At 42.2% G+C, this 25,825-nt stretch overlaps 1 protein-coding gene across 3 annotated transcripts in view; it reads left to right on the forward strand.

Annotated features, from left to right (window-relative positions):
- SIPA1L3 (signal induced proliferation associated 1 like 3) overlaps nt 1–25,825 on the forward strand; it is a 3,185,962-nt gene that overhangs the window by 236,112 nt on the left and 2,924,025 nt on the right. For all 3 annotated transcript variants that reach the window (XM_044062280.1, XM_044062270.1, XM_044062288.1), the window contains exon 2: nt 20,175–22,001. In XM_044062280.1, coding sequence (XP_043918215.1) covers nt 20,513–22,001 — 1,489 coding nt within the window. In that variant the 5' untranslated portion in view covers nt 20,175–20,512. The remainder of the gene's footprint in view (nt 1–20,174; nt 22,002–25,825) is intronic.

Below are 25,825 nucleotides of genomic sequence, written 5' to 3' on the forward strand. Positions count from 1 at the left end.
AACAATAACTTTTAGCCTTAAAGGACCACTACGGGCAAACAATAAAAAAGCATATATTTTTTATCTTGCCATGATTTACTGCACTTTCTAAAGCTGCCTGCAGCAAAATAAGTGCTCTTTCCTAATTTTATTTTTTTTTACTCTTGTCTGCCCTCATGAGGGCAGACATTGTGATTCTTTTGGAAAGCTAAATCTGTCTCAATGTACAGACTGTGAGAACAAATAGCCCTACTATTTGTTGTCAGACTAGACTTCCATTCACTTAGAATGGACCACCTGAAAAAAATGCCAAGTTTGAGAGTCTGAAGCTCATGTGTCATTGACTGGTATGTGCTGAGTTTTACAAATTTTGTTCCTACTGATGTGCTACACATTCTCTGAAAGAAACTTGCAAAAGTGTCAACAAATTACTGAGATAAAAAAGACTTTTCACAAGGAGCAGTTTTGCAAGTTTCAGTTCCTGGCCAAGTTACTCCTCCCATCTCCCCTCCTTCAGTGGGCTACAGTCTCACATTTCCAGCTTTACTAGATTCAGCTATTTAGTCAACGTTGCATGACAATAGACATCAAAAAAATCACAGCCTGGTGTGCCACTAAAACTGTTCCCTTATATGTCTCTTCACTTCTGAATAGCATTTCCCCAGGAATAAAAAAAAAAGCACACACATCAGTCCAGAGTTTGGGCCAATCTATCCATTTCTTAATGTGCACAGTAAAACATTCAGTTTATAATGCGTTCTGGCTGCTGACATGGTTATCTTTACATAGTTATTCTCTTATAGCATAACCTTAACTTATGGTATTCAGTGCCAAGCTTTACAACAGTTCTCAGTTTGTTAACAATGACCTCCCAAGCCTCTGATGTGACCCAGTACTTTGTCAATATACTGTAAATACATAGATTAATACAAATATTTGTGCACATATGACACGTACAATAATACACACATACCATCATTAAAACAAGATAAATGCAATATAAATCATATCACTATAGTTATGATTTCTAGTTTATGACCCTGTTTGTCTATGGAAACTTATTTTTGAATTTATGTTCATGCAGTTGTATATTTGTTGTATATTATCTTGTTTAATTGTTTCTCAGTATTCTAACCACTGTGTATGCTGCATCAATTGTAAAACTCTGATTTTACTCCTTTTATATTTTTTATGCTCTTTGTACAAAATATCTATGTTTGTATAATTTATTTTTATTATTTTTTATAATTGTTTACTATGCATCTGGAGCTTTTCTCCACCAGCCTCCGCTGAAAATGGTCATGTTATGTCCAGTCGGACTAACGTGGTAAACAAATGGAAAATAAATAAAAAATAAAATATACTAAGAAAATCAATCAATATACCAAGAAAAATCCAAAACTTAAAAAAAAAAAAAAAAAAAACACAGAAGGAAGGAAAATGTTTCGTTGATGCTGTCATGAAAATCCCACTCACTTATTCAGATATTATGGGCAAATATATATATATATATATATATATATATATATATATATATATATATAAAATAACATATATAATATATTAGGCAAAACAACATACCCAACCCACTAGTCATAGGTGAATCTATAGTCAGGCACACTGATGTCCCACTCACCAGGCTAAACAAGGAGAAGGTTACTGTCAGCTGCCTGTTGGGTGCCAGGATCTGCCACATAACCCATGCACTCAGGTCACTCCACAAGTACAAATATGACTCTGTCATTGTCCATGTTGGTGTGAATGACCTGAGACATGCCTCCCTGGACTACATGAAAAGAGACATGGAAGAGCTCTCCGATCTTGTAGCACATGGAGGTAAGACCCTAGCCCTGAGTAGCATTCTGCCATCGCCCAGAATGATACCGCACTACAAGGACAAAATGATTGACTTCAACAATTGGCTAAGCTTCTGGTGTCATTCTAAGCGGATCCAGTATCTGTCTGCCTGGGACGACATGGTTGACAGACCATGATACTTTGCCAGAGATGGCCTGCACCTATCGCCCATGGGATTCCAGATACTGGCTAAGGCTCTTGCCACCCCTATAGTGCCTTTTTTAGACAAGTTTCAAATTTAACAGGAACAGGCAAGCAAAAACTGAGGGTAATGCTACTCAATGCTAGAAGTCTAAATCTCAAAATGCACTCACTCAAGGCACTCCTTAAAATCGATACCTGTGCAGTGACTGAGACCTGGTTCAAGGCTCCAAAGAGAACCCCTGCACTACCAGGCTATAATTCATACCACACTTTTCGGCCACATAACCTGGACCGGAACATCAAAGGCAGAGGTGTGCCCATATTCATTAAGGATATCCACACCTCCAGGCTAGTTGCTCAGCATAATGCATCCAAGGTTATCCAAGTGCAATCCAAATTGTTGCTTGCTACAGATCCCCCATCATGCCCCAGTATTCCCACTCCTCTTTTCTTGATGTACTGGAAAACATTAGGGTTCAAACACCCTGATAATGGGTGATTTCAACTACCCTACCATTAACTGGAAAAACTACTCATGTACCAACTCCTTCGCTCAATGCTTTTTGGAATTCATAAACTCCAGTGCCCTGGATCAACTTATCCACACCCCCACCAAGGGCAACAATGTCCTAGACCTAGTCGTTACCAACATAAATGACCGGTGTTCCACACCCGAACTCAACTCCTTGTTGGTCAGATCCAACCATAAGCTAATCACCCTAGATATCCACATCCTGCCCCCACCCCCATTAAGGAAACCACGGTAAAAAATTTCTCCATAGCCAACTTCATGCTTCTTAAGACAGAAGTGGCGAACTTCATGATACCCATGCAGAGGGACAATACAGTTAGAACTGCTGAATCCTACACAAATGCACTCTATAAACATTTACATGAGTGCATGGATCGTGCTATCCCAAACAGAACCAAGAAGCTATCCTCCAAAATAAGGAAGCCAATCTGGTGGCCCCCTGCCATAAACAAACTGTACAACAGAAAGAAGAAACTGTTGCAAAAGAGAGTAAAATCCCATGAGTGGTGGAGCTCCCTGATCAGCCTCAGTAAGATGCTGAGATCCCTTATAAGAGCCTCCAAAGCTAGCTATGAAAATAAAATCGCCACTGATTCTAAGGACAACCACAAAGCATTCTATAGCTATGTCAAGAATCTCAATGGCAACACCCACATCTGCTCTGAGTTACAGCACAACGGCATGAAAATTACAGAACCAACTGATATTGCCAACATTCTGGCAGATAGGTTCAGTGCTATCTTTACCACCCTCTCACACCCTAAAGGGCCCATATCTATACAGGAAGAATGCAGAGTCTCTGTAATCACAACTACACAGGTAAAAGCTGCACTCTCTAAAGCCAAAAACACAGCTTCCATGGGACTGGACAACATCGCAGGCTGCATTTTACATGAACTTCAGAGCGAACTGGCTCCCCACCTAAGCACCATGTTCAATCATAGCCTCACATCAGGCTTTGTGCCCACTGAATGGTGCATAGCAACAGTTATCCCACTCCACAAAGGGGGAGCCACCACTGATCCCGGGAACTATCGTCCTATTAGCCTGATGAGCTTGGTCTGCAAGGCCATGGAATGTATCGTCATGGAACTCATAAACAAAGACATTGGTAACCTCCAAACTCTGGACCCCACCCAGTTCGGGTTTGTGAAAGGCAGATCATGCATCCTGAGCCTAATATACTTCTCTGAGGCAGTCGATGAGGCTAAGGTGGTTCACACAGCCTATCTTGACCTTGCCAAGGCTTTTTACACCATCCCCCATTCTGGAATTATAGCTAAACTCACTAAACTAGGTATAAATCCCTATGTCACAAGATGAGTTGCCAACTGACTCACTGACAGAACCCACACTGTAAAGGTTGCAGACTCCAAATCTGACATGAAACCAGTGACAAGTGGAGTACCACAGGGTTCAGTCCTGGGGCCTCTCCTGTTTGGTATCTACTTCTCTGAAGTACAAGCTAACACAGAAGGCCTGTGGCTAACGAAGTTCGCAGATGACTGCAAACTAGGAGCCCTAATGATGTGGACATCCTACAGAAGGGCCTCACTGAGACAGATGCCTGGTGTTAGAGCCATGGCCTCAAGCTCGATGCCAAAAAGTGCACTGTCATCCCCTTTGGTAAAAACTCTGTACCCTTGAGCTACCAGTTCCACTTTATATCATCGAAATTTCATTTCATCAAAATTCAAATCAGAGACCAAATCGTCGAAAACTCATTTTGTCGAAAATTCATATCATCGAATCTCAAATCATTGAAAAGTATAAAGCAGCTAGAAATAACCTTCCACAAAGTTTTTACTACGGGAAAAAACCCCATTGTAGTGCGACCTTGGAGTTGGTATATTTAATTACGGTGGAGGTGTGGGGGGTGGAGCTCTCCACATGGGGGGTGCAGGGGGGCTTGCCCCCCTGCATAAACGTAGTAAACAGTGTCTGGGATGTTATTTCTAGTTGCTTTATAGTTTTCATTGATTTGAGATTCGATGATACAAGTTTTCGACGATTTGGTCTCAATGATTTGAATTTCGATGAAATGAAATTTCGATGATATGAAGTGGAGCCGAGCTACCACATGGGTGGTAGTCTACTTAACACTGAATGTGTGATGAGACCTTGGGACCCAGGTGGACAGTAGTCTCTTCTTTGATAATCACATCGCTACAGTAGTCAGAAGTCTTTCTACGTGGCACACCTCATCACAAAAGGGTTCTCATCCAGGAAAAAAGAGGTCATTGTTCCCCTTTACTTGACACTCAGACCCATTATAGAGTACAACGCCCCATTTGGAATGTACCTCACAAGACATTTGCAGCAGCTGGAAAGGCAGCAGAAGTACCTGACAAAGAGGATTACTGGCAGATGCCCTACACTGACCGTCTAAAAAAATTCCAGCTTTACTCCATAGCATATCGCCTACTCCGAGGTGATTTCTGCCTAACATATAAAGCTATGTCAAACCCAGAGCTGTTGGACATGCTACACCTGAAGAAATCCCAATCCCTGTGAGCTACATGCTCTAGGGACCTAAACCTTGTCACCACAATAAACAGGACATGCTGGAGAGATAGATTCCTGTCCCAGAGACTTCCCATTCTCTGAAACAAGCTACCCATCTATGTCAAGCAAAGTTCCTCATTAGCACGTTTTAAGAAAAATCTTTGAGTGGATGGGAGATAGGAAAATATATCCTGGGAATCACTTCTTTGGCTCTGCCCGACAGTGGCACAGGAAAATAACTTTCTTGGGTGGCATAAGCCAGGGAAACTTGTTGGCTTGGCTTACTTAGGCCGATAGCCTAGTAACTACTATGAACCTATTGTTAGACTAAATACAATAATGTTAAGTTGTCAATCTCGCCTTCATTCTTGCTTAATGGGTTCGGAGCCGATCCTCGGCTCCGACTTGGCACTTTGCTAAGCTCGAGAGTCACTTTTACCAGCTCGAGGCAGCCCCATATCCCGTGATGCAAGGCGGTAAGTACCCAGATCTCGTTTGCCGCTTCGCTGATGAGGTCCTCCTTTTACCAGCTCTTGGTAAGTGTTTTATATTAAACTGTCTTTAGCTCCTTTTCACTTTTAAACTTTATATCTAACATTTTTAGTTTATATTAAGCCCTTTTTGACTAAAATTACCCTTCCTCCTTAATTTTTTTAGTCAGGCCTCCCCCCCCCCGTCAGGGTGTGTGTGTGTGTGTGTGTGAGAGGTTAGTTTCTCTATTTTTTTTAGATAACTTGTTATTTTATTGGGACTGTGTTGTGTGTGTTTTTAGTACAACTATGTCCAAAGAAAGGGTCTCAGGCTTCAAGAAGTGTGACTCGTGCTGTCAGAAGATGTCTCTGACAGATGGTCACACTTCTTGTTTATATTGCCTGGGACCTCTCCACCTGCAGGACTCCTGTGCGATTTGTCATTCCTTTAGCCAGAGAGTCCTGCAGGAGAGAAGGAATAAATTGATTTTAAGGGGTCTTCTTAAACCGGAGGGCTCTCCGGCTAAGTCGGCTCCGAGCAAGACTTCAAAGTCTTCCAAGGCCCAGGCTTCTGTGTCCAAGCCTGCGGCCTCGGTTCCGACTCCTGAGTCGAGATCGGCTCCGGCTGGAGCCGATCCTGGTTTGCAAAAACCTTCGGCACCGATGGCTATCGGTGCCGATACTGTTTCAGTCACATCGGTGTCGGCTCCGACTGGCTCCGACCACCATGTGGCTCAGGCTTCGGTGTCGGCGCCGACCGGCTCCGACACCGTTACTTTTATGTCTGTATCGGCTCCGGCCGGAGCCGATGCCGACTTTCTGCGGTGCGAAAAGTCCTCGGCCGACTGTATCTATGGTTTCGTCGGCTCCGATGGTTCCTTAGAGGAAGAGGTCCAGGTCCCCTTCCTTGGAACCGATACTCTCGGCTCCGGCCTCACCTCTCCTCTCGGAACGGAGCCATCGGAGCCGATCATCTAGGTCGTCCAGGCTTTCAGACCATGATTTAGAGAGGGTGGTCAGTAGATTATTGAAATCACAGGCACTGGCCCAGATGCTACATAGTCCGTCTCAACAGACGACTATTAGTCCACACCCTCTTGTAGTTCCTCCTTCGACTCTACCTCAGAGTTTGGAGCTGGAGTCTTCGGGGATAGTTTCTGCTATGGCTGAGGGGTGGATACCCCCCCTTCTGCACCCTCAGCATCTACTCTTATCTCCTCTTCGAGACCTTCCTTAGAGGGATTCGGTGGTTGGGCTTCCCTGGTCTCCTCCGAGGGGGTGAGTGGCATCGGACCCTTGTCTGACCCCACTCTTCCCCTTGGAGCCTCGGCCTTGGTGAGCTCGGCTCTGACATCTGCCTCGGAGCCTTCCCTCTCGGTGGGCCCTGGAGTTCCGGTTTCTTCGGAACGGGTTCTCTCGGACCTCCCTGGGAGGGGCCTTGAGGTGATGAAGAGTGTGCTGGCCACTGGGCTCAGCCAGCAGTCTATTCCCTTAGCTCCTCCCTCTACAGTGCCTGTCGATATCTCTGCCATCTCTCTTGCTCCCGGACCCAGAGATCCTCTGCCTCAGGTTTCCCCACTGGGAATAACCCCCTCTTCCGAGGATTCTCCTGATCAGTCAGGAGATCCTCCACGCAAGAGGACTTGTAAGAGGAAACACCTAGACTCCCCTGAGTCTATCACTTCAGATACTGACTTAGATGAGTCGGAGGGATCCCCAAGATCCCCCTCTGAGGATGTCTCCTTTTCAGACATCCTAGAACTCCTAAAACAGAGGGGAAACTGGCCCTCCACAAATCCCTCTGAGGATGAGTCGGTATACCTAGAGGCGTTTGGATCTCAGCCCTCCACCTCCTGGGTATCTCCGCCTCTCGACCCCCTTATGGAGGTTATTGCTCGAAAGGCTTGGGCTGCTCCTGACTCTGTAGAGCCAGTTCCTAGGAGGCCGTCTAAATTTATTACTGCCTCTTCCGAAAAGCAATTCCTTACGAAAGGTGTCCCTGCTGATGCCATGGTGGTGGCGGCTGCCACTAAGAAGGAACTTGCAGATCCTTCCGTACCTGTCCATCCTCCTAATAAGGATTCTAGGACCATGGATAGGTATGGTAAGCGGATGTTCTCTTCAGCGACCTTTGCTATGCGCTCGCTGAACTACTTATGTCACTTCACCAGACTCCAAAGGGACATCCTTAAGGAACTAGGTGAAGTAGTACAGGATCCCACAGCTGCAGGGGCTCAAGAAAAAATTGCTTCGCAGCTAGGAATCCTTAATTCTGTTGCTAACTCCTCCATGCGACTGATATCATATGCAGCAGATGGAGCGAGTAGAGCCGCAGGTACAGGTGTGGCTCTTAGATGCCAAGCCTGGATGCGGCTCTGTAATTTCGCAGATCCCTTTAAGGCGTCCTTCACGAATTCTCCCTTTGATGGGTCAGCTTTGTTTGGCCCTCAAGTGAAGGATACATTGACCAGGTGTGAACAGGACGGCAAGACTCTTTCTGCCATAGGGGTCTGTTTTTCCACCCCTTCTAGACCTTACCCTAAAGGACAGAAGGGTGGAAAGATGTGGTTCCGCAAATCCCAAGGAGTCACGCCGGATACACGTGGTCAGTTTACCCCTAGAGGCAGAGGGGGTAATAATAACAGACGCCGCTCTAGAGGCAGAGGGGGTCCACAGAACCAGGGAAGCAGAGAGCCTCTCTCTGACAAGCCCTTTCAGCATCCCTGAGATGTTGCCCGACTGTCCATCCTTGGAGGCAGTCGGGGGAAGACTATCGCTGTACCCAGAAGCCTGGCGTTCCCTCACTCAAGACAGATGGGTACAGTCGATCATATCCGAGGGTTACAAAATTCCTTTCGAGGAAAGTCCCTTCGCTCACTCAAATTCCCTTCCAGATGTACCACCCGGTCTAAGGGAAGTTGCAGAGTTAGAAGTATTAAAACTTCTACAAAAAAGAGCCATTCAGCCAGTTACAGCAGACCATTGAGAGCCCGGAATCTACTCGATTCATTTTGGTCCCCAAAAAGACGGGAGACTGGAGACCAATATTGGATCTCAGCAGACTCAAGTCTGTGAGAAAGACAAGATTCCGAATGGTCACACTTCAGTCAATTCTGCCCTTCCTAGAGAAGGACAACTGGATGTGCTCAATAGATCTTCAGAACGCGTACTATCACATAAAAATTCACAGACGCTCCAGAAGATTTCTCCGCTTTCGGCTGGGGTCCAGTCATTTCCAATTCAGAGCCCTGCCCTTTGGTCTCACTACAGCCCCCAGAGTGTTCACCAAATGTATGGCAGTGGTCACAGCTCACCTGAGACGTCAAGGATTCCAGGTGTTTCCGTATCTCAACGACTGGCTCCTTTCAGCCACCACCAGGCATCAACTTCTTCAAGCCAGGTATTACACAATAAATCTTTGCACTCAATTGGGAATTTCGATAAACTACGAAAAATCTTCCTTATTGCCCTGCCAGTCTATTACTTTCATAGGCGCAAACTTAGACACTGTTCGGATGTCAGCAACTCTCACAGACCAAAGAATCTCAGATATACAAAGTCACGTGAGGATCATCCTAGCCAGCAAAAAAGTACAAGCCAGAATGGTTCTAAAGGTGTTGGGCCTCATGGCTGCGGCCATTACCCTTCTTCCCCTGGCCCGCTTCTACATGCGCCTGCTTCAGTGGATGTTGTTCACTCAGTGGTCTTACCAACAACTTCCAATGCATCACCAAATACTGGTGACACAGATTTGCAGGAATCATCTTTCATGGTGGATTACTTCTCCCCAGATTCACCAAGGCAGACCCTTTGTATCCCCGGCCCTGGTAGCCACTGTCACTACGGACGCCTCCCTGATCGGGTGGGGGGGTCACTATCAGGGCAGGATGGTTCATGGGACGTGGCAACCGTTCGAATACCACCTGCACATAAATGTCCTAGAGATGAGAGCAGTGCTTTTAACGTTGCAAGCCCTCAACGACTTTCTTCACTTGGGAACAATTGCAGTTCACACAGACAACATGTCTGTAGTATGGTATATCAACAAACAGGGCGGAACCAAATCCTACCCCTTGTGTCGAGAAGCTCTCAGACTTTGGCAATGGGCGATCTCCTCTCATCGGTTTCTGGTAGCAATGCATATCCCTGGGAAAACCAACATTTTAGCGGACAGATTGACCAGAGCTATTCTCATGCCTCACGAGTGGTCTCTCAAACAATCTATAGTGGATTTTCTAGAATGGGGCCGCCCATGTTGCGATCTTTTTGCTACTCCCCAAAACAGCAAATGCCCAGACTTCTTTTCTTTCTTCCCACTGCCAGGCCATCCTCCCAGAGACGCTCTAACCCAGGATTGGCCCCAGGGACTTCTTTATGCTTTTCCTCCTTTTCCACTGATTCCACAAGTACTCCAGAAAGCCACCGTTTTGAGAGCCAAAATGATTCTCATTGCTCCCTATTGGCCTCGACAAATTTGGTTCCCGTTCCTCCATCGTCACCTTTTGGTGCAGCCATGGCATCTGGACCCAGTACCAGACCTTCTGATTCACCAATCGGGTCAGCTGCACCGGTCTATCCCTTCTCTCAACCTCACAGCATGGTTGCTCCACCTCCTTCCTTAGCCAGGCTTCCTTTGATCTCTAACCCAGTTAGAGACATCATAGTAGCTTCTTTAAAATCCTCTACCAGGAGGATTTATGCAAGCAAATGGAAACGCTTTTCTTCTTGGGCAAAAGCTAAGAATATTGATCCCTTTACTGCTCCAGTTCAAGCAGTTTTGGATTTCTTAGCGGAAATCTTTCACGCGGGCTCTTCTTCTTCCACGGTAAAAGTTCAGTTAGCTGCTATCTCGAACTTTCATGTCGGGTTCGCAGATCACAACATCATGTCCCACAGGCTTTGTAGAGCCTTTTTAAAAGGAATCTTTCTCCTGAAACCTCCAGTCAGGAGTCCTCCTCCTCAATGGGACCTAAATTTAGTGCTGACATCCTTGATTCTTCCTCCCTTCGAGCCAGCTGTTTCATGTTCCCTGAAATTTCTTTCATGGAAAACACTCTTCCTGGTTTCTATTACCTCAGCTAGGAGAGTGTCTGAACTTCATGCTCTCTCTGTTCGTCCCCCTTATTTGGTCTTCCACAAAGACAGAGTATCCTTGAGAACTAATCCGACCTTTCTGCCTAAGGTCGCCTCAAAGAGTAATTTGAATCAGTCTATTGACCTTCCTGTATTTTTCCCAAACTACTCAAACAGATCGGAACAAAAATTACATTATCTTGATGTTCACCGCCAACTCAGATATTATTTGGACAGAACAAAACAGTTCAGGAAATCCGATCAGCTCTTTATTTCTTATGTTGATAACAAAAAAGGCCTTCCCGTCTCTAAAGTGACCTTATCTAGATGGCTTTCTTCTGTCATCTCTGAAATCTATCAGCTCAGGGGAAAACAGCTGTGCTCGAAACCTAAAGTGCATTCAACCAGAAGCTTAGCCACTTCCATAGCTTTTCAGGCTAGACTTCCATTAGACACTATTTGTGCAGCAGCCACTTGGGCCACTCCTCATACCTTTGTTTCTCATTACAAATTGGATTTGACCTCCAGGGACAGAGCCACTTTTGGCTCTACAGTTCTCAAGAGTCTGTTCCATTGAGCCACCCAGGATAGAGGTGCTAGGGACGCGGTCCCATCAAGCAAGAATGAAGGCGAGATTGACAACTTAACATTGAGAAGTTATGTACCTACCATAACGTTCCATGTTAGTTGTTTTCTCTCGCCTTCTTTCTTGCGACCCTCCCTCCTTCCCCCTGGCCTGGACAGACCTTTTCTCTCTACATGGCTTTTTAAGACCATACAGTTCTGGTCTTCCTAACCCATCCTTCAGGCTTTTCTCTGCCTTCTTTCTTCCTTTTGGGAAGTTTTTTATGCTAGGTGTTATTGCCTATAGAAAACAAACGAGATCTGGGTACTTACCGCCTTGCATCATGGGATATGGGGCTGCCTCGAGCTGGTAAAAGTGACTCTCAAGCTTAGCAAAGTGCCGAGTCGGAGCCGAGGATCGGCTCCGAACCCATCAAGCAAGAAAGGCGGCGAGAGAAGACAACTAACATGGAACGTTATGGTAGGTACATAACTTCTCATTATGTAGCATTGAAATGTGCTAACATTATAAGGGTGACAGTTCATTATTTAGCCATAAAACAAATTTCAGAGTGGAAAAGTTCAAATAGTGGATAAAGAGGAGGAGGGGAAGAGAAGAAAGAGTGAGAAAAAGTATTTGTTAGAAGTAATAATTAGGGTAGATATGGGAGGTAGGAGAAAAAATGAGTAAAAGTAACATTACAAGTAAGTGAAACGAAACCAAGGAAAAGAAGAAATAACATGGACAACAAGATTTACTGTGTGTGTGTGTGTGTGTGTGTGTGTGTGTGTGTGTGTGTGTGTGAGTGAGTGAGAGTGTGTGGTGTAAAAGAACTATAAAGCAAATCTGCACTTATACCTGCTTGCTGCCCTGCTGAGGGGGACACTTGTGCAAGTGCAGTGGACTGGCTCCAGTAGGAAGGGATGGCAGCATAACTCTCAACATTATAGAACAAGAAATGTGGACAAGGCCATAAATAATAGGGGACAAAGGCCCAAAAATGGGACAATTTATAAATATTGCACTTACAAACTTAGAAAGTTGATAAACAGGTTTTGCATTAGAGTGAATTTTCTCAAGGATATGAAGTCTGAAAATCAAATGCCTGTCAACTTTCTGACTTCAGTGTTCAATGATTTGCTAGTGATTTGACAGAAAACGGCAATTTTATGAAAGACAAAAAATCTGGACTTTCTGCAAAAATCTGTACTGTTGAGAGATATGGATGGGAGTCTTGAACCAACACCCATCAATCATTTTCATTTGTTTGCCAAAGCCATTACAGCAGTGTTTTGCAGAGAGGTGGGAAAAGCCTTAAATTTGACTGGTATGTTGTATGGGTGTGGGTAGCTGTGTTTGTGGAAGGTGGAGGTGTGCCTTTGTAAGTGTGGTGCGAATGTTCTGGATTATGAAATGGAGAGATTAAGAGTAAAATTGTGCTCAGTGAAGTCCCTAGCAATTTCATCACTGCTGGATTCAGACATATAATACATTCCCCTGTGTTTGTCAATACTATGTTTGAGTGCATTGTTTTGGAGTGTGGTATCACTGCTACAGCTGCTGCTACTCTTTCAATACAAGTATCTGCTTTGGAAGTTTTCTACAGGAGTCTGTTGCTGAGAGGATGAGAGACATGCTACAGGTATACAACTAAGACAAACTGGATAAAGCAATAGTAAGAAAAAGTACTAGGTCACATCAGAGGCTTGGGAGGTCATTGTTAAGAAACAGAACTGTTGTAAAATTTATCATTAAATACCATACGTTCAGGTTATACTAGAGAATAACTATGTAAAGATAACCATGTCAGCAGCCAAAATGCATTATAAGTTGAATATTTTACTGTGCACATTTTAAATGGATAGACTGGCCTAAACTCTGGACTGATGCGTTTGCTTTTTTTTTTTTTATTCCTGGGAAATGCTATTCAGAAGTGAAGAGACATAGAGACATACAAGGGAACAGATTTAGTGGCACACCAGGCTGTGATTTTTTTTTATGTCTGTTGTTATGCAAAGCTGACTAAATAGTTGAATCTAGTAAAGCTGGAAATGTGAGACTGTAGCCCACTGAAGGAGGGGAGATGGGAGGAGTAACCTGGCCAGGAACTGAAACTTGCAAAACTGCTCCTTGTGAAAAGTCTTTTTTATCTCAGTAATTTGTTGACACTTTTGCAAGTTTCTTTCAGAGAATGTGTAGTACATCAGTTGGAACAACATTTGTAAAACTCAGCGCATACCAGTCAATGACACATGAGCTGCAGACTCACAAACTTGGCAGTTTTTTCAGGTGTTCCATTCTAAGTGAATGGAAGTCTAGTCTGACAACAAATGGTAGGGATATTTGTTCTCAGTCTGTGCATTATGGGACAGATTTAGCTTTCCAAAGGAATCCTGATGTCTGCCCCCATGAGGACAGAAAAGAGTAAAAACTAAATAAAATTAGGAATGAGTAATTTTTGCTGCAGGCAGCTTTGGGAGGTGTAGTAAATCATGGCAAGATAAAACATATATGTTTTCTTCATCATTTGCCCGTAGTGGTCCTTTAAGAAAAAGTGCATTGGTTATCTTTAAATAAAACTAAATTATACACAGTTCTGTAAAAGCATGGATGAATGTATTAAGGCTGCCAGAGAAGCTGATCTTTTATTCACTTGCAGTAATTTCAAACTGTTTTTTTTTTACTGCACTGCTTGCCCTTGTACCTTTGAATTTGTGTTCCCCCAAGCAAATAATGCTCAAAACCCCCAAGATTAAGTCCTTGTACCTGCAGACAGCATGTTTCCATGGAAACATAACAGAATGTGCAACTGCCTTCAGCTGCAGATTTTCCATTTCCATCCCAACCCAACAGACAGGTTTGCTATATCATCAGGCTCAGTAAATGTTGCACTTTTAACCACCAGTTCAGCATATTGCTGTGTGCTGCCCTTGAGGTTTCTGACATGTGTAGAAGGCTTTATGGTCATCTTTCACCTGAGAGATGATCTTAACTTCAAAATTGACTTTGCTTGACCTAATTAGCCGTATTAGTTGCCTATTTATTTTGTTGAAAGAGTTTCTGTCTGTATGGGAATTACCCTTCCTGATTTTTGCCATACTTTTCCTTTCATTGTATATCCTGTTTAATTTGGGATGCCACCAGTATGGCTTGATTATAGGGCTGCTCCTGGGTTTCTGGCAGGTACAGCATCCTGTATGCAGTCATTAATATGGTTGTACAGAGTTTCTGAGAGCAATTTGGCATAGGCAACTGTGTTCTGTGGTTTTTGAAGGGGGTTACATTTTGACAGCCATCCCTTAAAAAAGGTAATTTGCTTTGGAATGGTTCCTTTTACTAGTTTTAATGCAAGTACTTTATAGTGTGGTGGCTGCAGTGGTGCAGCGGTTAACGTTGCCACCTCACAACAAGAGGTTCTCCGGTTTGATTCTCGGCTGAGGTGTCTTCTGTGAGGAGTCTGCATGTTCTCCCTGTGGTCGTGTGGGTTTCCTCCGCGTGCTCCGGTTTCCTTCCACATCCCAAAGACATGCTGTAGGTGGATTGGACACTCTAAATTGGCCCTAGGCATGAGTGCGTGCATGTGTGTGCCTTCTGTGAAAGGTTGGGGCGCGGGCTGGCAACTCAACACCGTAAAACTCAACTGCCAATCATGAGCGGACAGGTGATCTGCTGTGGCGACCCCTAACTGGGATAAGCCGAAAGAAGAAGAAGAATACAAGGGCTTTACAGTCCTGCCACAAGTTTAACAAAGTCAAAAGTCCAATCTTTCTCAGCCAGTTCTTCTTGCAAAGCCATATTTCACAAATGTGATTGATGTTTTATAATTGGACATTTATTCACCAATTTCAGTGTTGTTGGTATTTCTGTTCATCTCCATTTCCCAACACCAGACTCTGGGTGAAGTCCAAGGTACTCCTAATTCTTTAATTCAACTCTCAAGCATTATCCTTTGGAACACTGGAAAAGGCAAAGTCTGTCTATGAGTTTTATTGTCAGAATAATGAAAAGCAGAGTCACCTTCTGTTTTATGGCTCACTTTTTGTTGTATTTCCTCCTTAGCCTGTTCTGCATCAAATAATGCCTTTAATCCTCTAAGAAAATATTTTAAAGACTGATGGGTACAGCAGCTTAAATCTCACACCTGTCTCTTGACATTACCTGATTGTTGGAATACATTTGCTTCTCTTCTGCCTAGTGTACAGTGAATAATCATTTTCCACAAACACTCTGCTGTCTCCTGTTTTCAATACATTTCCCTTTTGTCACATCTTTGTCAGGATCAACTGTAGCAGGTCTTGATTGCTTTCTCATGGCCAGGGTGGAGCATGTACTCTGAGCCCTTTCAGTTTACAAATCCTGCTGTGAAATACCTTTCCATTTGCGTATTCTGCTTTCATAAAATTATTACAGTCTGTTCTATCCATTTTCCCCAGTACAACAGAAAATCACAGGTTTTCTGTGCATGCTCTGTCATCTGACTCTACCATTTTTGAAACATCTCTAGTCTCGTACTCAATCAACCTTTTCATTTCAGACTCTGATATTTGCAGTTTTATCAGCTCATCTGAATGACTAGTTAAAGCTTCTGTTTTTCCAGCCTTTTAAAATTTGAGTTGAGTTGATATACTTCTTCACTGTTTCATTTATTTTAATCAGCTCTACATTTGATTTGTTTTTTCCTGCTAAATTATAGGAAGCCATCAGTTGTACTAATGCTGGAGCTTGAATTGCTTTTTGCTGGAAGGCTGCAGGATTTCTCCCAGTCACTGTTTTCTCTTCACCCTTTTTTAGTTGATTGTGTTTCAGGTTCTTTAAATTTTTCTAACCAGAAACTGAATTTTACTCAAGTTGGCAGAATTACTAGCTCTTATTTCTCAGTTTCACTAGGAGAGCTAAAATTAAGTTGTCAATCGGTGTGTAGTCATCTTGGAAATCGAGGACTGGTATAACTTTGATCTGAGATTAGTTTTCACTACTGGTTATGAATCTTGGACAGAAGATACTTTTACTAAACTCCCAAATGAGGTATCCTTCAGTGGCACAATAGTATATATTTTTTTCTAAAGGGTGGACAAAAAAGTGTCCTAACTTCGAGAAAAGATGTTATGAATTACTCTGTAGATCTGTGTCTGTCCTTCTGGTTTTAGTAGCTTTGGAGGATGCACATTCTCTATTTCTGTGTCACCTGACTCCCCTCATTCTCCTAAAAAAGCATGACATTCCTCTTATACTAGATCATCCTCTTGTGCCAAGGTAGAGCATGTGTGGAATAAGCCTGAAGCTTTATAGACTGGTCAAATGTGTTGTATCCTTGGAATATTGTAGTGGCTACTGCAACAGTGATCTATTTGAACATGTTCGGTTATGGTAAGTTAACTTTTACATGGTGGTTGTTACTGAGATGAGATATGTTTTCAGCAAAAAGGACTGAGTTGCAGTTTAAGTATATTAAGTAGGTTGTTTGCAGGTAGTGAGAACAGCAAAAGGGTCTGTACTGATCTCTGAGGTACTCCTGCTTGAGCATGAGTGGTGTTTGATGCGGGGTGAGTTTGTGAAAAATTTGATTGTGTTGGTAACTCAGAATCCTTTTAGTCTGCCTTCATCAAGGCAGCTGTCCTTGGGGGGTGTTTAAGAGTTGCTGGATGGCTTGCTAAATTTTAACTTTTTCAGAAACTCTGCATATTAATGAACTGAGTGCCTGTCATTGTCTTTTTCCATATTCAAATATATTTGGTGTGTGTGTCTGACTAGATGATGGTAAGAATGACAACACCTTTCTGGAGTTATTGTTGACAGCTAGACAGTATTCTCTCTCTTTTTTTTGCATATTCAGTCCATTGCTTATATATTACTTTTACAGATATTTTGGCTGTGGGATGTAGATTACTGATAGGTGACTTTCTGATTAAAAAAAATATTTCTTCTATATTGTTAGGATGTTTCTGGTATTTAAGTGACTAGAGTGTAAAGATACACTGTTGAATTAATTTTATTATATACAGGTTTCCAGTCAAGGTTGTCATGTTCTTTTAGTATCAGGTTTTCCTTATTCCCATAATCAGACCATCTGGAAGGGAACAGTGTTTTTATATTGCTTTCTTCAGTGACTGTATTTGATAATACCAGATAATGGTTTCTGAAAGCATTAGTGGTTGGTAATTTTAACTTTTAGAAGTGTCACTAGAATAATTTTATCTATTGGGGGAGTATGATTAACTGTGTAAGTTGTTATTGACACTTCTAATAGTACCAGATGGCTACGCCTTTGATATGCTTGTATGTTTAGATTATTTTATTTTCTGTCTTCTGCATTTTATGTTGGTTATGTCACTTCCCTCTGAGATAAGTAAAATGAATTTTGCAAAGTAAATGTAATATTATATGCGACTTATTTGGACCAAAGCAGATGTTTCAAGCTCACACCTTACTGGCGTTCGGGTAGTAGTGCCCTGCAACCTTTCCTCTGGTAGTCTGCCAAAGTTCAGGGTCCCTGTCAGTGCCTCTCTTGGGGGTTATGGACCAGTGACCTGGAAGTATCTGAGAGCAATTTGGCATAGGCAGCTGTGTTCTGTGGTTTTGGAAGGGGGTTAAATTTTGGCAGCCATCACTTAAAAAAGGTAATTTGCTTTGGAATAGTTTATTTTACTAATTCTAATACAAGTGCTTTACAGTCCTGCCACAAGTTTAACAAAGTCAACAAAAGTCCAGTCTTAATGGTGACTCCCTTTTTGGCCAAGACAGCACTGGTTTTCCCTTCTCCTTCAGTTAACCCAGGACCATCATCACAAGTTACCCCACAGAATGGACTTTCTCGCACAGAACAAAGGATCCCTAGTTTACTCTCACCTATCAACTCTTCAGTTGACATTGTGGGTGATAGGATTCTAATTCCTTTCAGCCACCTTTTTTCTGAAGACGTGCACAGGATTTTGCAGGAGGCCAGAAAACCCAGCACTAGAAAATCATATGTTTCTAAATGGAAAAGATTTTCATTATGGTGCCAATCTAAGGATCAGAATCCATTAACCACGGACATTCCAGTGATTTTATCTTACTTGTGTGAGTTTCTCAGTGTCAGCATGTCTTATTCATCAGTCAAAGCCCACATGTCAGCCATATCTGCATGCCTGCTCTTATCTCCCCCTATTGCCTCCAAGTTCAGGGTGAAGCAGTTCCTTAAAGGTGTCCTCCACATTAGACCTCCTAAGAAACCCATCCCTCCTTCTTGGGACCTCAACTTTGTACTAGGGAAATTGACTCTGCTCCCCTTTGAGCCAGCAGCATCTGCCTCCCTCAAGCATTGCAGCTGAAAAACGGTCTTGCTGGTTGCCTTGACCTCAGCTACAAGGGTGTCAGAACTCCAAGCCTTGATGGCTGTTCCCCCCTTTCTAGTCTTCCATAAGGGCAGGGTGCCTCTGAGGACTAACCCATCCTTCATGCCAAAAGTGGTTAACAAACTTTCTCAGCCAATCCATCCAACTCCTCACCTTCTTCCCCACCACACAAAACTGCAGTGAGAGGATCCTACACTCCCTGGACGTTCACAGACAACTGATGTACAATACTGTGAGCTATTACAAAAGGAATTACAAGAACCTGCATGCATTCCCCCAGTTCTGTCAGCTTTGTAGGATGTTTGTGTTGCTACCTGCAATTTTCTTGGCAGTCACCCGACTGCCTCTAAAAAATCTCATAGAAGTATAAAGTTCCACAGTCCTTTAAGTTTGTATACATTATTCTCAAACCTTATCCAGAGGCTGTAGCTTTAGTTAATACTACTCTTTTTGATAAGTGTGGAATGATTATTAAAAAGTGTGGGGGAAAAAGTGTATGCTTCTGCAACTTTTGATTTTTCATGATTTTGAATTTTCAGGCACATATATTAAGGTTTGTTCTGACTAAATGGGAAGTATGAGGAACATTTTATTTCCGGTTTCTTCTTGTGAGGAAAGACATCTGCTTTAAATAATTTAATATATTCTGTTTTTCAAGTCACTGTCATTTTATGCATTGCATGTATGGCTCTGTTGGATACTTCTTCCAGGGCTGTGGCCACTGTCGTGGCTGTGAGGAGGTTTGCATGGCTGCATTGTCAGAACCTCCCAGATGAGGTTAAAATGAAAATTCTCCTTTGGCTAGAGATTTAGTGCTTGGCCCCTCTGCTGCAGAGGTGAAGAAACTTGTGATGAAGGGGTAAGCTGATACAGGGAATTTTCAAGATTGTTCAGCCTCCCTTTTCCAAATTTTCTATGGGATTCTCTAACTCCTCATTCAAAAGTGCTCCTATAAAATCATAACCAGATACTGATGGCTTTCTTTACCCATTAGATTAACTCTTGCTCTTCCGAATTGTTTATTGTTTGGTGCCCATGTGTCTTAAAACTTAAAAGCAGACTTATTTGAAAAAAATAAAAAATCTAGAGGCATTTCATTTTTTTCTACTGCAGATGGCTTTGAACTTCTGTAATGATTATGAAATAGCAGTACAAAAATAAAACAAAACAAAAGTGCACTTAAATTTGTTTGAATATTTAAAAATGGTGCTGCAGTTTCTGTGCTGTTACCTCGTCAGTTAAACTGTTCTGTTGAGTTAGTTTTGGTATAGTTTTTGATGTAGTTTAGCTTTTAGGGAAGAACCTTTTTTAATGCATAGTTAATGGGAAAGGTTCGCAAAATCATGAAAACTACTGAACTGTTAACACTTTAGTTCTGTATAAAACAAAACTGCATGTTTTATTTATATTAAATCAACTGAAGTTTACAACACTTATCTCTGAATATTTCTAGAGGATACAGTGAGCTGTCTCATTTGTGTTTCCTGTAACAAAGGACCATAAAATGATGTGTGTGTGTGTGTGTGTGTGTGTGTGTGTGTGTGTGTGTATCTGTTTTTTCATATGTACGACCTGTAACATCCTGCAAATTGGAACATCAATTTGGCGAGTTGGATACAAATGCTGTTTTGGAAACTTTTGGATAAAAAATGTTAGGTGTTCTTTTTCAAATAATTTTGTTTACAGTTAATAATTAATTGTTTCTTTCATTCCAGTGTGGCATACGCTACTGTACAGCACTTTACCAGGATATGCAAGTATACTGCACTTTATCTGGATACAACTTGTGTCGTTAACGGAACAAAGTAATCCAAAAATCTGTGGATGTCTGAAACACTGGAAAACACACAGGAACAGTATGGGAGGGAAAGAGGAGACATGTGCACAGCCAGGCAGAACTTTAAGTTTAAGATGCAAACGTTTAAGTCAGGATTATGTTAAGCTTTCATTCCTCATTCATCTGACCTGCTACTGTCAGTAACTGATAAATACATTGTGCTAAAACCAAAATGAATAGATCTCTTTATGGCAGATGTGAAATTTTCATTAGACTATGACAAACTACAAACCTAATCAGAATGACTCTGTGGTGTATGCAGGAGCTGCAGTACAGGATTTAGGTGCTGCAGGTCACTCACAAGAAGGAGATTATCATGCTTCTCTGTTTATTTTACAAAATGGAAATGCATTTCAGAGAGTACAGCCACCAACTGAAAATACTTCATGCCTTAGCACCACCCCAGCTGTACCCAAAATGGGTGTCCGTGCCAGGATTGCTGATTGGCCTCCAAAAAGAGAACCATTTAATGATACACTAAAGCCAGTTGCTTTGCAAGGTACTCAGCAGTTGGGAATAAATAGAAGTTTTACATCAACTAAAGGATTTCATAATGGACAGATGCTTCATAATCCAAATGTTTGTGGTTCTTCAGGGTTTAGAGGGCTTTACAGATCATTACGGAGGCGATCAAGAGAAGCTGAGTTCCAGGATAGCTGGCCAAAATCGCCACGCTTACCATCTAGGTACTTTACTCCCCTTCGTAGTCGAAGTAATAGTGAGATCACACTCAGTGAGTATGATACAGAGGAATTTTTTGAATTCAGAGGGAACAAATATGTAACTGGAATGCCTCTTTATAGAGAGTATGGTAGCACTTCTTCAATTGATGTCCAAGGAGTTTCAGAGCAAAGTTTCTTTGACATACTTAAGGAGTTTTGCACTGAAAAACCTGATCAACGTAGCGCTGCACCTGAAAAATTTACTGATTTACTCAGGGTGGATTGTAATGTGGATTTTAACCTTCGTTTTGCTGCAAAATCAAATATTGATTCACAGAATGACCAGTCACCCAAAGAGGAATTACAGACACTACAGAAGGAGAAGGAAAGAACTCGTAAAAAAAATCCTAAAGTTGAGGCTGGTGACATCCTCCTTCGAAAACTAAGGGTTAGTAAAAGTGACACTGAGCCAGTAAAATCCTGCACAGATCAGGAGGACAGCAGACCCCAGAACAGCAACAAACCATGGGTTTGCCTTAAAAGTTTTGCACACTATGATGTACAGAGTATACTGTTTGATCTTAATGAAGTAGTATCCAGTAGAGCTTATGTAGCTCAGAGGAGAAACACTACTACTGGCGCTTCAGCTGCATCTACTTCGGTCTCAAGGATGGTGACACCTGAGGGGCCTGATTCAGCATTTATGAGTACCGAAGATTTAAATTGCAAAGAGAACCTAGAAACTGATCTTGGAGATAACAACAGCAATGATCTGCTACTTAGCTGTCCCCACTTCCGGAATGAAACTGGAGGGATGAGTGAGCGCAATGTGTGTTTCTCCAAAGCTTCTGCTGTTTCAAACATCAGGGATGAAAGTTGTTTTTATGAATCGCCACCAATCATGCACTGCACAAATGCTAGCATTTCAGTGTTGGAAGTACCAAAGGAAATGAAGCAAATCAACTGGGAAAAGTTAAAGCACTGCAGTATTGAACATGTTGATCTTGGTGCTCGATTTTATCAGGAATATTTTTATGGCAAAGGTAAGTTTTTTTGTGTGTGTGTGTGTGTGTGTGTGTGTGTGTGTGTGTGTGTGTGTGTGTATATATATATATATATATATATATGTGTGTGTGTGTGTATATATATATATATATATATATATATATATATATGTATGTGTGTGTATATAAATATATAATATATGCATATATATATATATATATATATATATATATATATATATATATATATATACACCTTTCTGTTCTACTAAGAAGATAATGCTCCAAGTTTTACTGTTGATATTTAGGCTAAAAGAAGAGCTTCATTATATAATGGTAAAGAATCTGCTCGTTTTCTGTTACCTTTGAATGGCTGTTTTAAGTACATAAAACCTCTGTAGCACCGATGAGAGACTACTTTTTTGGTGGTCTGTATTAATCACATCAAAACTGTGCTGATCTGGGACTGAGCTCTAGGCAGTTGCATGTGAGCATTTTGTTAGACTGCATAATTATTATGTGATGTCCACTAAGTTGATTGTCCCATTTCCTTGATATATTTACCTTTTGCCAGCCATTGCCCAGAGTGAGGCGTGCTGTCAGAATCCTTGTCTACGATCCGAGTAGTAAAAACTGAGCATATCCATCAACAATATCTCTAGACTAGGAGAACAAGTGGTCAGGCTAGTCATCCTTCCCTCCCATTCAGTTTTACTAATGCATATGTAACTTCATGCAGGTGTGTATAATCCCTGCTGTCTGCTCACAAGGTGATATGACAATTTTTTTTCTATAATCCCTACTGTCTGCCTCACAAGATCATATGACAATTTTGTTTCTCTCTTTTTTTTGTTTGCTAACATGCCTGCTCACCATTCAGCCATCCTCTAATCAGAGTTTGCCTGTTCATTCCCCTCGGGGATGTACCCAGTACCAAATGGATTTGTGAGCCATCATTCAAGCAACTATAGGAGTTGCTTATACCCTCACCAGCATCCAGGCAACAGTTTTTTTTTTCTGGTTGCCCCAGCCCTACCCCTTGGTAGTAACTTGAGCAGCTGGGCCACTTCAGATGCTACCTATTCCCCTGTGCAATGTACATGCATGTTACCTTGCATATGCTGTTGAGGACAACCATTGCCAGCTTGGGTAGCCACAGCTCATGTCCTTCATTTTGGCTTGCCCCCTGCTTGTTACCTAGCCTTTGTTTTTGCACCAAAGCAATAAGCAAGCCAACCGAGAACCACCACACTCTTTATGGAATGCATTAGCCACTTACCAATCACTTTTCCCGCCCTCAACCTGGCTGTTCATGTGTCCAGGCCAGTACCAGAATATGGCCAATAGTAGTTTGGGCTTCATGTTCTACAGTACCATGCATAGAATAGGTTCCCCTTTGCGGATATCTAAATTAACTTGACATTTTTCAGAAGCATTAGAATTGTTTTTTTTTTTCTGTTTCAGAATACCTTTACTTTTACTTCAAAACTCCTGAACATTTTTAAAAGTCAAATCACGGAACTCAGTGATGTCTGTGTATAAGTCAACATTAAATAATTGCTGGCAAAGAAACAGTGAACAGACATAGGAAATATAAACCGCTCCAAACAAGCTGTAACATGCAAGCCTAAATTTGGAGGCAGATATAGGTTCATAGTTCGTAGGTTGATACTAGGCTATCAGCCCTAGGGCCTATAAAAGCCTATCCATAACAATTCCCTAGCAATTTCTTCCCACAATATTTACTTCCCTGGTCCCCTGTCTAGCAGGGTGACTGACGTGATCCCCAGGGTGAATTTCCTATCTCCCATCCAGTCATCAAGGTTCCTTTTGAAGAGAGCCAAAGAGGCGCTCTGCTTGACATGTATGGGCATTCTGTTCCAGAGTCTTGGGAGTCTCTGGGTCAGGAAACTATCCCTCCAGCATGTTTTGTTCATTGTGATGTCAAGGTTTAGATCCCTGGAGCTTGTGGCTCTGAGGGATTGGGATTTCTTTAAGTGTAGCATGTCCAGCAACTCTGGGTTTGACATGGCCTTGTATGTTAAGCAGAGATCACCTCTCTGAGTAGAAGATATGCGACAGAGTATAGCTGGAGTTTTTTTAAGATGGTCAGCATAGGGCATCTGCTTTAAGCTTATGATTCTTTTAGTGAGGTATTTCTGTTGCCTTTCCAGTTGTTGCAGATGTCTTGAGAGGTACATACCAAACGGGGCGTTGTATTCTATAATGGGTCTAATGAGGGATGAGTACAGTGGGACAATGACCTCTTTTTTTCTGGATGAAAAGCTCTTAGTGATGAGGTGTGCCATATAGAAGGATTTCCTGACTGTTGTGGTGATGTGGTTATCGAAGGTGAGACCACTGTCCGCCTGTGTTCCTAAGTCTGTTAGCACACTTTTGGTGTTTAGTGTATTGCCACCTATCTGGTAATTCACGGGTACATGTTTTTACCGAAGGGGATAACTATACTTTTCTTGGCATTGAGCTTGAGCCCATGGCTCTGGCACCAAGCATCTGTTTCTGTAATAAGGCCCTTTTGTAGAATATTCACATAATTTGAGGATTCAATAAATGCTCCTAGTTTGCAGTCATCTGTGAACTTTGTTAGCCAGAGTCCCTTAGTGTTGGCCTGTACGTCCGAGAAGTAGATGCCAAACAAGAGCGGTCCCAGGACTGAACCCTGAGGTACTCCACTTGCCTGGAGCTGGATTTGGAATCTGCTACTTTTACAGTGTGGTTCTGTCAGTAAGCCAGTTGACAACCCATCGAGTGACGTAGGGATTAATGCCCAGCTTAGTAAGTTTATCTATTATTCCAGAGTGGGGGATGGTGTCGAAGGCCTTGGCGAGGTCCAGATAGCCTTACTTTCGTCCACAGCTCTGGTGACTGATTCGAATAAGTTATTCAGGTTCAGGAGACAAGATCGGCCCTTCACGAACCCAAACTGGGTGGGGTCCAGTGTTTGAAGGTTGCTAATGTCTTTGTTTATAAGTTCCATGATAATACGTTCCATGGCCTTTTAGATCAAATACATTAATCCCGCTTGCATTACCTCTGTCACCCAGGAGACCCATTTGTTAACAGTCTTCTCTTAATCTTGAGTGAGTACTGCTCTAACTTGTTTATCTCCCCAGTAGTACATAAACTTCAGGCTGATTTGGGGAACCAACAGATTTTCATTTTTGTGATAATTACCCCCACAACACAAAAACAACTAATCAGACAGTGCTTTGGTATTGCACTTTTACTCACAGCTCAAAGTAAAGGCAGTCAGCAACCAGAAAGGGACTGAAGGTTAGTTACCCTGGCCAGAATTTATTAATAAAGTTCTTGATCTGCCTTTAAATGTACCTTGCTTCACAAGAGTGCCAGAAAATATGCAACCAGTATTCCAGGGCCCCAAAGTTATCCTTCCAGCAGTCAGGATGTATGATAAGGAGCATTTGCATTGGTTTCATGGGAGCATATGTGTTTTTTTAAAGACCGTGCCAAAGACCTTAAGTGTTATGCATTTGATTGTATACCTGGATATTGCTAATGTAATATAATCCTCAGAACATATTTTGGTCTTTAATTCTTGTTGCTGTCTCTTTGTAATTTTATCGATTTTGATCATCTTATAATCAAGAAAAAAACTTGCGTGTGTTGAGCTGGTAATGTGTTTGAACCACAATTTCCGATTTAGTTTGCAGAGAGGCACACTTCTCTTCTCAAGTGCTGACAACTTTGTTTTAGCAAAGCCATAAGTTAACTTTGCAACTTAAAGGGACAATCCCAGTGTTTAAAATTCGGGTCCAACTTTAGGATAACCAAGTAACGCCCACTTTATGTACGTCACTTATATTCCCACCCACAATGTCTTT

This window comes from Protopterus annectens, chromosome 1.part0 (assembly GCF_019279795.1).
Source record: "Protopterus annectens isolate FY-2018-M chromosome 1.part0, PAN1.0, whole genome shotgun sequence".
Taxonomy (NCBI): domain Eukaryota; kingdom Metazoa; phylum Chordata; order Ceratodontiformes; family Protopteridae; genus Protopterus; species Protopterus annectens.